At 44.9% G+C, this 12,287-nt stretch overlaps 2 protein-coding genes across 2 annotated transcripts in view; one reads left to right on the top strand and one right to left on the bottom strand.

Moving 5' to 3' along the window:
• Positions 1-3,278, top strand: part of PRSS54 (serine protease 54) — a 127,640-nt gene extending 124,362 nt beyond the window's left edge. Inside the window, exon 5 of the mRNA XM_027857911.1 lies at positions 2,644-3,278. Coding sequence (XP_027713712.1) covers positions 2,644-3,204 — 561 coding nt within the window. The 3' untranslated portion in view covers positions 3,205-3,278. The remainder of the gene's footprint in view (positions 1-2,643) is intronic.
• CCDC113 (coiled-coil domain containing 113) overlaps positions 3,273-12,287 on the bottom strand; it is a 29,902-nt gene continuing 20,887 nt past the window's right edge. Inside the window, exons 6-9 of the mRNA XM_027857867.1 lie at positions 11,278-11,433; positions 8,092-8,199; positions 5,269-5,424; positions 3,273-3,799 (exon numbers count right to left, since the gene is read on the bottom strand). Of these exons, the coding sequence (XP_027713668.1) occupies positions 3,719-3,799; positions 5,269-5,424; positions 8,092-8,199; positions 11,278-11,433 (501 nt within the window). The 3' untranslated portion in view covers positions 3,273-3,718. The remainder of the gene's footprint in view (positions 3,800-5,268; positions 5,425-8,091; positions 8,200-11,277; positions 11,434-12,287) is intronic.

Below are 12,287 nucleotides of genomic sequence, written 5' to 3'. Positions count from 1 at the left end.
CAAAATGGACATATACTTCCCTGCCTTCTTAAGCAGAGTATATGTACCAGATGTAACTTTTTCTTGATTATTCAAGGTCATTGTTATCAGCTATTATGATGTTTAAAAACTACAGAGAGAAGTGAAGATGTTGTGAGACACAGATTAATGGACAGTGACTAGAGAAGTAGTCTGGACCTTGTTTCTTTAATAAGGTTCTATTATCACCCCTCTTTTTTAGTCTTTTCTTTATTAAAAATTATTGTAAAGGACATGTTGTTACATGACTTCTTCAGCATTGTAATATAGCTCTAGTCCTAAAAAGTTGGTGAATGCAAGGCTCCTAAATGAGTTTGTTGGGAGTGTTTTCCTCTCAGGGGCTCTTGACTCTGATTACAATATCAACAAAGTCTCTCTCTCTCTCTGGCCTCAGTTTCCTCCTTGGCAAAATGAAGGGGTTGGACTAATCCAGGCAACATCATGCATTTATTAAGCACTTACTCATTTCTAAGGTCCAGCCTAAGTCTAAAGCCTCAGACACAATGATCTGTGATGGCAGCGGCACTGACGTGAAGGTGGCAGGGACTGACCGCCCTTTCACCCACCTCACTGACAAGGATTTAGCCATCAGAGTCCACAAGGCTCCCTCACCACTTCAGAGTTTGTGCTGTCCTTTGGCGCGTGCCTTAGTCTGGAGCCTGCCAGCTTTTTATCAAAAGAAGATAACATTCCTGCACAAGTGAAATCTGGTCACAGGTTCTTCCAAGTTCTTGGACTTTCAACAGAAGTCCAGGAAAATGGTTGGGTGGCTGGTTGTTTGTCCTTTGTTCTCAGAGAGGACCAAAATGGCATCGCTACGTTGGGGTCAAGGTGCCGAGCGTCCGACGGTGGCTGATCAGACCAATAGGAGCTCAGAAGGCTCTAGAGCAGGCCGGCCACAAATAGTCCACGTGACCATCTGGAGGGGAGGTGTCTCTAAACTTGCATCTCTTGCATTTCTTTTGGGCTACTGCAATTCTGCTTTGCTCACAAAGCACGGCGGCTTCTTTGATGCAGGCATGCCATGCTGGGTCCTCCACTGCCAGTGTCTCTCATGTCATACAATCAATTCCAAAGTTTTTCAGAGAAACCTTGAGAATGTCCTTGTATCATTTCTTCATCCAGGAAAATACAACATGAATCAATTTTATTCTCAGCTAGAGCTTGCGGCTGAGCGTTTAAAGGACCGATTCTTTGCTGTCAAGGGAAATGAGGCTGGGTCCACAAGCCATTCTGGAAGTGAGGGTTTTAGACAGCTGGGTCTAGGATAGCTTTATTTTTTCCAGTGAAATCTAATAAGCATTTATTAGTCACACACTGTATACAGGGCACTATGCCAAGCACTGAGGATATAAAGAGGAAATGAAAACGTATCCCTACCTTCAAGGATCTCATATATTCTACTAGTAAGATGACTTTTCCTATGGATTTTAATTTCTTTTTCAGTGTAATAGCAGGGCATTTAAAATCACACTCGATTTTTTTTTGAAGACTGAAGGACATAGTTAAGTAAATATACTTAACTTAGTGGAGTCCTGCTGAAATAGAAATTAAATTGGCATTTGACTGATTTTCTGGAATTTGGCTGAACCTGAGAAGCTGAATGGGTCCTGTGTCTAAAAAGAATTAAATACCATGCTTCCCATCCTGCGAGGCATTTAGGGAAACAGAATTCCAGAGTCTCCTTGGGCTGAGAAAGCAACAGGCCGTTCTCACTGGATAAAAGAAGGAAAGCATGGTTAAAAACCAAAAGAAAGCGAGCTGGGGCACTCCATTTCTGACCTCCCCCTATGCAGCCCAGTGAATCCCTGCTTCAGTAAACCTCTGTGTTGGTATAGACTTAGTGTGAACACCAGACTGCACTTAGAACCCCTGAGCTCGATGGGCCCACCAGCTTCAGACTCCCCAGGAACAGGAACCATAAGCTTGAGCCTCCATGGCTAGCTTTCAGATCAAAGTGACCATGGGTGCTGAAATGCCTCGAGGAAAGTGCAGCTTTCTTCTGGCAGCCCAGCTCTTGGGCAGCTGCGCCTCAGGGTACAAAGTGTTCAAACCAAGGAAAGAAAGGAGATGCACAGGCACATACCGTGGTATAGTGGGAAATATTCTGGCTCTAACATCAGAGGAGGGGGGTTCAAATCTCAGAGGAGTCATTTGCTGCTTTCAGGAACCCTGGGGCAAGTCACACCCTCCTGGGCCTCAGTTTCTTCATCTGTAAAATTAGGAGGTGGGAGTAGATGACCCCTACAGTAGATGATCCCTTGTAGCTCTCAATCCACATATGACAGAGGAAATTAAGCTGAGAGGAAAGCATACTGAGAAATTTTTTTAAAAAGGAAAGGCAACAGTCTGAAGTCTGGAGATTCAAGAAAATGAAAATAAATGAAATTAAAAGATGGAAGCTTTTTGATTGAAAAAAATTAAAATCAGGGAATTTGCATAACAAATGCCATCCTGCTAGCCTGCAGGTTAGATCAAGAATATCCCATAATCTCTTATTCACTTGCTGTCAGCAGGAATCAATATACAATATTTCCAGAACATAAGGACAGTAAAGCCGCAAGAGCCTAAGTGGGAGGGAAACGGACTTATGTGAGAACTTAAAGATTTCTTTCTTTCTCATAGGGAGACCTAGGAAACCCAGCGATGTTCCAAGCCAAGGAGAGCAGCCTGTGGGTTCTGAGAGGCATCTTGAACAAAGGTGGCATGAGCCGCATTGGGCCATTTCTCTATGCCAAGCTCTCTTACCACAGTGACTGGATTTCCAAAAGAATAATGAAAGACCACATTGATTTATGCCCCATCTTCAGATGGCAATCTACACCCTTCCCTGCTGTGAGATCAAAACTGCAGAACATCACCTTGGTGAAGCCACTCCAAGCCTTCTCTTTTCCTCCTCCTCCTCAAGAGGACCTATCAAAGATGCAGAAAGGACAAGCCCGTCTGAAGTCTGCTCCAGTTAAGACAGCCACCTCCTCGCAAGGGATGCAGGCTTCTGGGAGTCCAGAAATGGAATACCAAGAGAATGGGGTAGGGAGGGCTGGCTCGGTGGGCCTCGAAGAGCCTATTTACTATGACTACTACAATGGGGAAGTCATGCTTATCTCAGGTCAGGACAGGCTCTGTCAGACCCAGGGAATGGTCTCTGCCTTCTGCTTGCTGGCTCTTCGCTTTGGTGGCATCTGATCCAGGAGGTAGCTGGCTGACATTTAGAATTCAACATCCATGGTCTTCACGACCCTTTCTAGTGGCTGCCTCCCTGAGCTCCACGCACGGGGGTTGGGGGGGGGTGTTGCTCTGCACATACTGTGCCCGAAATCTCCTTCCTCCCCAGCCACTCGGAGGTTACCCAACGAGGGGCAGGGGTTTGCACTTATGAACTAAATTCAGGCTAATCAGTGTCATTCAACCACGGTCCCCTGTGGTTCTTTTAGTTTTAAGTGGTCCTAGGATCAGTGCAAATGAAATGTTCCTTTCTTGGAGACACAAACACAGTCTATACCAGTCTGGAGAAGAGACGCAAACCTCTCTGACTTCTCTTCCTGCCTTCTATCCACCGGTACCAATGTAACATTTAAAAGATTTTATTACTAAAAGGGGATTTGTTACTTTTAACGTTCTGGTTTTTTGATCACAGCACTATCCATATTAATCTCCTTCATTTTCTTGATTATTTAGGTCAAATTTCTCACGGGCCACTTTACAGCACGACACTTGTCTCCAGTAGGTTATTGGCTGTCTTTACTCGATTCCAAGCCTTTTGGTAGCCTTTTAGAGACATCTGGGGGAAAGAAAAAAAAAAGGATAAATCATTAGGGCAAGACCGGGCTCCCATGAATACTCAGCACGTTTATTAGAGGGTCACAGAATTGGGAGCTCAACCCCACTTCCGAGGCCAGCTGATACAAGCCCCTCATTTTTCCAGAGGAAGAAACTGAGGCCTGAAAGTGACCTGCTCATGCTCCCAGAGGGAGGAGAGTAAGGAGCCAGGCAGGGAGTCAAGCCCTGGTCCATTCTTGCTCCTTCTCTCAAGCCTCTGATAACAACTTTGTGGGATCCATTTGCCAGAATTTCTTTCGCCGGTAGAAAATTTTGCCTGTGATTTACCCTTATGAGTGATGGGAAATGAGACAGCTTTTTGGCAGGCCCCCATGAGTACCACCCAGCTGGGAGGAAACTCTCTGAAAGAGCAGAAGGAGAAGTCCCAGCTTCTGGCCACTTCTGCCCCTGTCCAGGTAATCATGGCCAGTGCCCCCCAGGGAGGATAGGGAGGCCTGCTCGCTCTGGTGTTGGGGTCCTGCTGGCCTGCCCTCCCAGCCCTGTGCTCTCATGGCCACTGCATCCAAGGCACTCTGCAGATGTCCTGCAGAAAACCTCCTCCATTCACAGAAATCACCAGGCTTTTCTCCTTCTCTTTAGCATGAGCATATTGGTTCCATTGTATTAATTTCTCTTCAACTCATAAAGACTACAGATACTATTGTGTTTAACAACGCCTCTGTTTCGTACTAAAAATCCTGGGTGTGGGGAAGTGGGGCAAGGAAGGTGGGGGAGAACTTTAAAAAAAAAAAAAGCTGGGGCCGGCATCCAAATGCATGAAGGCACGTGTTGAATGTTATTTAAAAAAGCGATGATCCCTTGGTGAAACTGGGCTTTCAGTATGTGAAGCAGAAACCACTGGATACATGAGGCCTGCAAAGGGAAGCGTTGAGACTGACCGGGGTTCCACATTTCATGAAAACAAAAAGCCACTTAAAATATCCCCATGACAAAGCCTTCTGGGGCTTTGTCTCCATAGATAGTGAGAGGGCAAAAAACATCACTCTTATCCTGCCTGGCTGGCCCTAGAGGGAAAGATCTCACTGTCCGGAGAGCACAGCCAAAGATCCCTCTCCCTTCCCAGGAAAAATCAAGGAATTTGGGCAGTTTCTTTTCTCTGAAGCCCAATCAAACATTTATTAAGCACCTACTATGCCCCAGGCTCTGTGCTAAATGCTGAGAACACATACACAAACCTAAACACTCCCTCTGGGGTCCGTGAACGGGGGCGATGTGTAATAAGACTAGACGGGAAGAGGCATCAGAGCAGTCTGTATTTGATCCTAGGGGGGTAGGGAGCCAACGGAATTTACGGAGTGAGGAAGCGGCCCGATTGGACCTATGCTTTAGACTTGTACCTTTGGAGTGGGGCATGGGGACCACCCAGGAGGCTGGTGCGACAGGTGCAGGGAACAGGTCATCTGGCCTTACCTCTGCAATTTCCACTTTCCTCTCCCACATCTTAATGCTCTTTTCCAGCTCATAGTTGTTGACTTTCTCGTGGACATACATCATCACATGGGGCACTCTGTACGTCGCTAGCTGCTTTCTCAATTTCTTATTCAAAGCTTCTGCTTTGGCTCGGTCCTAAGGCAGGAAGGGACACAACAGAGATCCACAGCTGGGGCTGCTGCACCTCTATAGCTGCCCTTGGCACTGGCACTGCCCTGTGATACGGTATTTTCCATGCAGTACCGAAATACTTTGTAATCTTCTGTCAGCTGTTTTCAAAAAAGGGAAAATAGAACCTGCAACCTGTAGACAGGTGAGTTTGACCTGGATTCTTGGCCAAATTCTAGAACGGATGATAGAGGATGGTTAGTGACCATCAAGAAGGGGCAGCAGAGCTCGTTCACAACAAACACGAGTCCTCACCCAGAACCAGTGGGGCCAGACCCAGTGCATTTCCCTTTTTTGGGCAGGGTTTGTAAACAGGTAAGTGGAGGTAGTGCTGGCTCTCCATGGAGTTACTGAGAATTCAGCAAAACACTTGAATAGGCATCCCATGTGATTCTTGTAGAAAAGAAGGAAGGATGTGGGCTACACGAGAGGAGAATGAGCTGGCCCCAGAATTCAGTGGTCAATGGTCTGACACCAGCCTCCAAGACAAGAGGCCTCCAGGAGGGTGCTCCAGAGGGTCTGTGCTTGGCCCAGTGGTGCTTAACATTTTTATTAGTTATCTGATTAAAGACATGGAGGGCCTGCTAATCCCTTTGTGATGACACAAAATTGCCGATAGCTAATGCGGGAGGAGAGAATCGAGATCCAAAAAGTTATTGCCAGTTTGGAAATCTGAATCTCACAGAATGAAATTTAATAAATGCAAAGGGCTCAGAAAACTGACCTCTGCAAATCAAAACAACTCTGAGGTACCACATCACACCTATCAGATTGGCCAACATGACAGAACAGGAAAATGATAAATGTTGGAGAAGATGTGGGAAAATTGGAACACTAATGCATTGTTGGTGGAGTTGTGAAATGACCCAACCATTTTGAAGAGCAATTTGGAACTATGCTCAAAGGGCTATAAAAATGTGCATACCCTTTGACCCAGCAATAGCACTTCTAGGGCTATATCCCAAAGAGATCATACAAATGGGAAAAGGACCCACATGTACAAAAATATTTATAGCAGCTCTTTTTGTGGTGGCCACGAAATAGAAATTGAGAGGATGCCATCAATTGGGGAATGGCTAAACAAGTTGTGCTATATGAATGTAATGGAATACTATTGTGCTGGAAGAAATGATGAACAGGCTGACTTCAGGAAAACCTGGAAAGACTTGTATGGACTGATGCTAAGTGAAGTGAGCAGAACCAGGAGAACAGCCAGTGATGACTAACATTGATAGACTTAATCCTTCTCAGCAATGCAAGGATCTAAGACATCTCCAAAGGCCTCATGATGAAAAATGCTATCCACATCCAAAGAAAGAACTATGGAAGTTTGAAAGCAGATCGAAGCATACTATTTGCCTTCTGTTGAGTTTTGTTTCCTCTTTCTAGTAGTTCCTCCTATTGGTTCTAATTCTTACTTACAACATCACTAGTGTGAAAAATATGTTTAATAGGAATGTATATGTATAGCCTATATCAGATTGCGTGCCCTCTTGGGGAGGGAGGGGGAGAAAAATTTAAAACTCAAAAGCTTATGGAAGTGATGATTGATAAATCAAAATAAATTAATTAAAATAAAAAAAAACTGACCTCAACATATAAGACACTTGAGGCAAAGTTAGACAGTCGTTTGTCTGGAAAAGATCGGGAGGTCTTAGTGGGCTGCAAGCTCCAAGTGGGCCAGTACTGTCATAAATATGGCGGCCGAACAAGTAATGAAAACCTCAGCTGCAGGAAGAGCCACAGCTTCCAGGACTAAAGAAGCCAGATTTCTGCCATGCTCAGTGCGCGTTGGTCAGGACGCATCTGCATTAGTGGGCTCAGTTCTAGGCACTAGATTAGAAATGGCGGCCAGAGGAGGGCAGCCAGCACAGTGACGAATCTCCACATCATGTCACAGGAAGACTGGCTGGAGGAACTTGGGAGGCTTAGCCTGGAGAAGAGGGGGCATGCGAGCTGTCTTCAAACACAGGAAGAACTAGGAGTTAAATGAGGGGTTAGACTTTTAGACCCAAAGAGCAGGGAACACAGGTGGGAAGTTCGGAAGGCAGATTTTAGTTCAATATCAGGAAAAACTTTCTAATAATTAGAGCTACCTAGCAAGAGGACAGGCTGCCACCAGGGTCAGGGAGGGGGTGTATACCCTTCATCAGAGGCCTTCTGAGATACAGAGTGGACAGTGGCTTCTGGGGCTCTTCCAAGGATGGGTTTGATGATTGGGAAATCCAACTTTAAAAAAGTGTGATTCTGTGTTATAATAAAATATACAGTATAATATTATATTATTATATTATTTATTATAATAATACATTATATATTTTATTATATATAATAACCTAAAGGCTATTTTAACTTTTGGTGACCTACAGCTTCCCTTCATAATCTAGACAAAACATTTTTAGATCATAGGCTTAGAGCTGGAAGGAAACTCCAAAATCATTTAGTTCAACCTCATTTTACTTATGAGGAAACTGAGGCCCAGACAGTTGAGTGACTTGCCCAAGCTCACTGAGAGGACAGGAGGATGAGCTAGACTTGAACCCAAGACCCTCTGCTCCCAATCTGGGGACCTTGCAGCACACTCCTCTGCTCTCAGGAGAACTGAGGTGTCCGGCATCTAAGTCGCTGTCTCACCTCTTCCGCTTGCAAGGTTTCCTTTTCAATTTTCTCCAGGATGTCCTTCCTCAGGGCGATCTCTTTCACCACATGGGTGGTTGTTTCTGTCGCTCGCTGAAGCTTGCTCTGAAATAGGACAGTGCACCAGAGTCAGTGAGCAAAGACAGTCTCGCCCACCTGCGGAGGGGGTCCCAGCCCTGGGTCAGCCTGCGCTAACAGGAGAGAGGTGTTCCCAACACAGCAGCTCGTCCTGACGTCACGGCTCATACGCCCAGCCTGCCCTGAAACCAAGCATGCAAAGTGACCAAAGACCTCGAAATGCCATTACCTGCCTCCCATAAAACATAAAAACTTTATATAAACAAGACATAAAAACTTCATACAAACAAAACGTTAAAACTTTCATATAAACATAAACATTATTCATTCAGATTCTGCTGACTTGGAATTTGGGAGAGTTCTGGTGTAAATTGGGCTAAATTTTCCCTTTGTACTACAAAAAAGGATGTCCTAGGAAAACGAACAGTATAAACAAAATGCTTCAACCAAGAGCTAAAGCTAGGGGGCACTATAGAGCACAGAGCACCAGCCTGCAGTCCAGAGGATCTGAGTTCAAGTCCAGTCTTACATACTAACTAGTTGTGTGATCTTGGGGATGTCACTTAATCTCTGTCTGCCTCAGTTTCCTCAACTGTAAAATGGAGATCATAATAGAACCCACCTCCTGGGGTTATTGCAAGGATCCAATAAGATAACATCTGTAAAGCATTTAGTACAGTGCCTGGCACATAGTAGGTGCTATACAAAGCTTATTCTCACCTCCTTTTGGGACAACAGGGCATTCAAGCACTTTAGAAATACTCATTTCTACATAACTGATCAGCTGATCACAAATCAATTTCTACATGTCTGTTAAAAACAAATCCCTCTGTTTGTCATTGTTTTGTTAGGGTTACTTTGATTATAGCCTGTAAAGTAACAAATTACATTTTTTTAAAAATATTCTCCAATTCAGATTTTTCTTTTTACTAATTCAAATACAGTCCCCAACCCCAGTCCGAATTAACAAAATTTTACAGGACTATTTGGGGAGACAGGACTAAACCCGTGACTTTACTGGCATAGGGAGTTAAGAGGAAACTCTCTTGATGAATGCAGGTGGACATTTGCTCGGTAACGTAGCTGTCTTCAGAAGCGGAGGAGGTGGGCCTTGGAGGGTCAGCAGCCGGTGGATCTGAGCGGCAGGCTACGAATGCGGGTCTTCCTGACCAGAAGGCAGCTTTCCATCCACCAAGCCGTGCAGTCTCTCAGTACTCTAGAACTTTACATTAAATATTTTTGTACAACAGCCAATATTGGGGATCATTTCGGAGCCTTGGGTTCAGGTTCCAGCTACGTGCCTTTGGCAAATCCCTTTCCCTCTCCGGGCTTCACTGTCCTCATTTGTAAAATGGCGAGGTGCAGATTCTGTTCCAGCTCTGACCTTCTACAAATGTGGGAAAGAGCTATTCTGGCTAAAAATAGACCAAAGAATATAGTATAAGAGCAAGCACAGACATAGCGTTTCCTTTTATCTGGCTAAAAGGAATATTCTATCTATTTCTAGAGGCCACATAGCCCACAGTCCTGATTTCAAGAAAAGACTTTTGATCAGGTGGCGGAATATCTCTTATCAGACTTTGTAAAAGTCAAAGTGGGTCGCACCACTTAGACGGAAGATATTAACACCGAAGTATCCTCCAGTAATAATTGAGTAAACATTTCGGGAGCAAAGCCCCGGTGAATGAAAACCGTCTTAGAAGCCAGGCTCTTTACCCTCTCAGCCTGGGTTCTCCCTCATGGGACCGTGAAGGCCCAGGGCTCAGACGATGAGATGAGATGAAATGAGATGGAAGCCTGTGTGGTCTCACCACACGGTCGAAGGGCCTGGTCCTCCCTGTAGGCTGGTTACTCTCTCTGAACACAAGTCAATCAGGTAACGTGGAAGACCAGCCCCACGAGACGCACAGACCACGGATGGCAGACACTGACGTTGGTTAGGACGGTGCTTTGTTTTTAAATCTTCTCCTGCCAAAGAGGAGAAGGTCCTTCCTTTTCTCTTTCCCTGCCCCCTAGAGGTTATCTTCAGTCACCTCAATTCCACGCAGAGGGGCCCTGGGGCACTCTCCTATTCTTCGGTCATTGTTTCCTTCACTTTCTACCAATAGCTACCATCTCACGGTTGCTTGGATACCATGATGCTTAAGTTCCAGGACAAAGACTCTGGAAACACTGGGATCGGAGAGCTCAGAAGTGTGGCTAAACATGTTTAGGCCTCAGAAGCGGTCTACGTTATATGGGGTGAATCCATGTGCATCCATATACCCCATACTCCCCATAAGGAATTTGAAGGTCTCCTCTCTCTCTCTCTCAGTCTCTCTCTTTTTCTCTCTCACTTTTTTCTTTTTTTTTTTTTTTTGGTGAGGCAATCAGGGTTAAGTGACTTGCCCAGGATCACACAGCTAGTAAGTGTCAAGTGTCTGAGGTCGGATTTGAACTCAGGTCCTCCTGACTCCAAGGCCAGAGCTCTATCCACTGCATCACCCAGCTGCCCCACTCCCTCTCTTTCCAGTGTCCGCTGTCTTCAAGGATGGTGTTACTGATGTCAGTTAATATTTGTGTGGGCCGGCATGGTTGAAGGATGCCATATTTGCAGAAGATGCTTCTGCGACTTGAAGCTCTGGCTCCTGCTTGCATAACATACACATGGAATGTGGTCCTCTTTCTTCTGTTCAGCAGATAATGGTAAGGAAGGTTAAGTGACTGTTGAGATGTCTGGTAATGAAGAATGGAAACCAGGCAGCAACGAACAAGAATGATGTTCATGACTCTATCGTCTGAGGTCTCCATTATGCTTGGTCAGCTTCAAAGGCATTTCCCACACATGACCTTATTTATTCCTCACAGCTGCCCTGGGAGGGAGGCAGGGCCCGAATAATTATCTCCATTTAACAGGTGAGGAAACTGAGTCTCAGAGAGATTAAGTGGCCCATCCTATTCCATTCAGCTAGCATGGAGCGGTGCCCAAACAAAGACCCAGATGGATCCCTGATGAGAGATTAAAGGATCTTTCCACTAGACGACTCTAGTACTAATTAATCTAAGGAGCGGCTGGTAACCAGAGTGGGCCAGCTGTGCCACAGAATAAATTCCTGTCATCCTTACTTTATATAAATTGAGAAAATGGAGAGCATTTCCTGCTGTAAGCTTGAGCTGTATCAGTTCTTGATTCCGTTGATCAATATTCTCTAGAAACTGAATATTCTCGATCTTCAGCTGCTGAAAATCCACATCATGGAGTGCCTCCCCAACCTCTTCCTTCTAAAAGTCAGAAAACAAACAAACAAAAAACCGGTTAGTGACTATTCCAGTGGTGACTTCCATTATCCACAATTTGGTGAGTCAATTAAATTATTAATATTTTCTTGGTGAATATAAGTAATCTTGGAAATACATTTGGGACAGTTACTTCTATCCTTGAAAGCTCAAGAAAGATGGTTCCTAAAATTTAGTGTGATGGAAAACTTTGTTTAAAATAAAATCTATTTTTATTGCTATCTTTTCCTTGTACGTTATTTTTATTTCCAAATATGTCCCCTCCTTTCCCCAGACAACTACCCCACTGGGTAACAAAGATTTAAAGAAAAAGGTAAAAAAATCTGTCAGGTAAAACCAAGGAGGAGGAGGTGCATTTCTCAACTTCTCTCTGGAGTTGAGCTCAGTTATTCTCACTCTAAGGCAGTTTATTTCGTTTCCATTTACATTATTATAGGTGTTGTGTCTATTGTGAAAAGTCCTCTTACGTGACACAAACATTTCAAAGCCCTATTGTAACCCTAACTCACTGGACACTTTGGACTCCACACTGGGACTCCATGATATATGTCCATACTCATGCTTTAGCCTCTCTACCAGGTTCTCATGATAAGGTCATGGGAGTAATCAGGAATCTCCCAGCCCAGTCCAGTGGGGCTGAGTGAAAGCTGGCCCCTTCCAAAGGCACATGGACAGTCAGAGACTCCTGCTTGGTCCTTCTTCTCTGTCACTGAGGACCACAGGAAAGATGACTGGTGACTGAGCAAGAAGGGCTACTCCTCTCTCTCTCTCTTCTTCTTCCTAATGTGTGCCTTGGGCCTCCCAACAGCTCTCCTTTGGACCTGCGGGGTAAGGTGCCC

This window comes from Vombatus ursinus, unplaced genomic scaffold (genome assembly GCF_900497805.2).
Source record: "Vombatus ursinus unplaced genomic scaffold, bare-nosed wombat genome assembly UNPS02012515.1, whole genome shotgun sequence".
Classification (NCBI taxonomy): domain Eukaryota; kingdom Metazoa; phylum Chordata; class Mammalia; order Diprotodontia; family Vombatidae; genus Vombatus; species Vombatus ursinus.
This window is presented reverse-complemented; position numbering and strand designations above follow the sequence as displayed.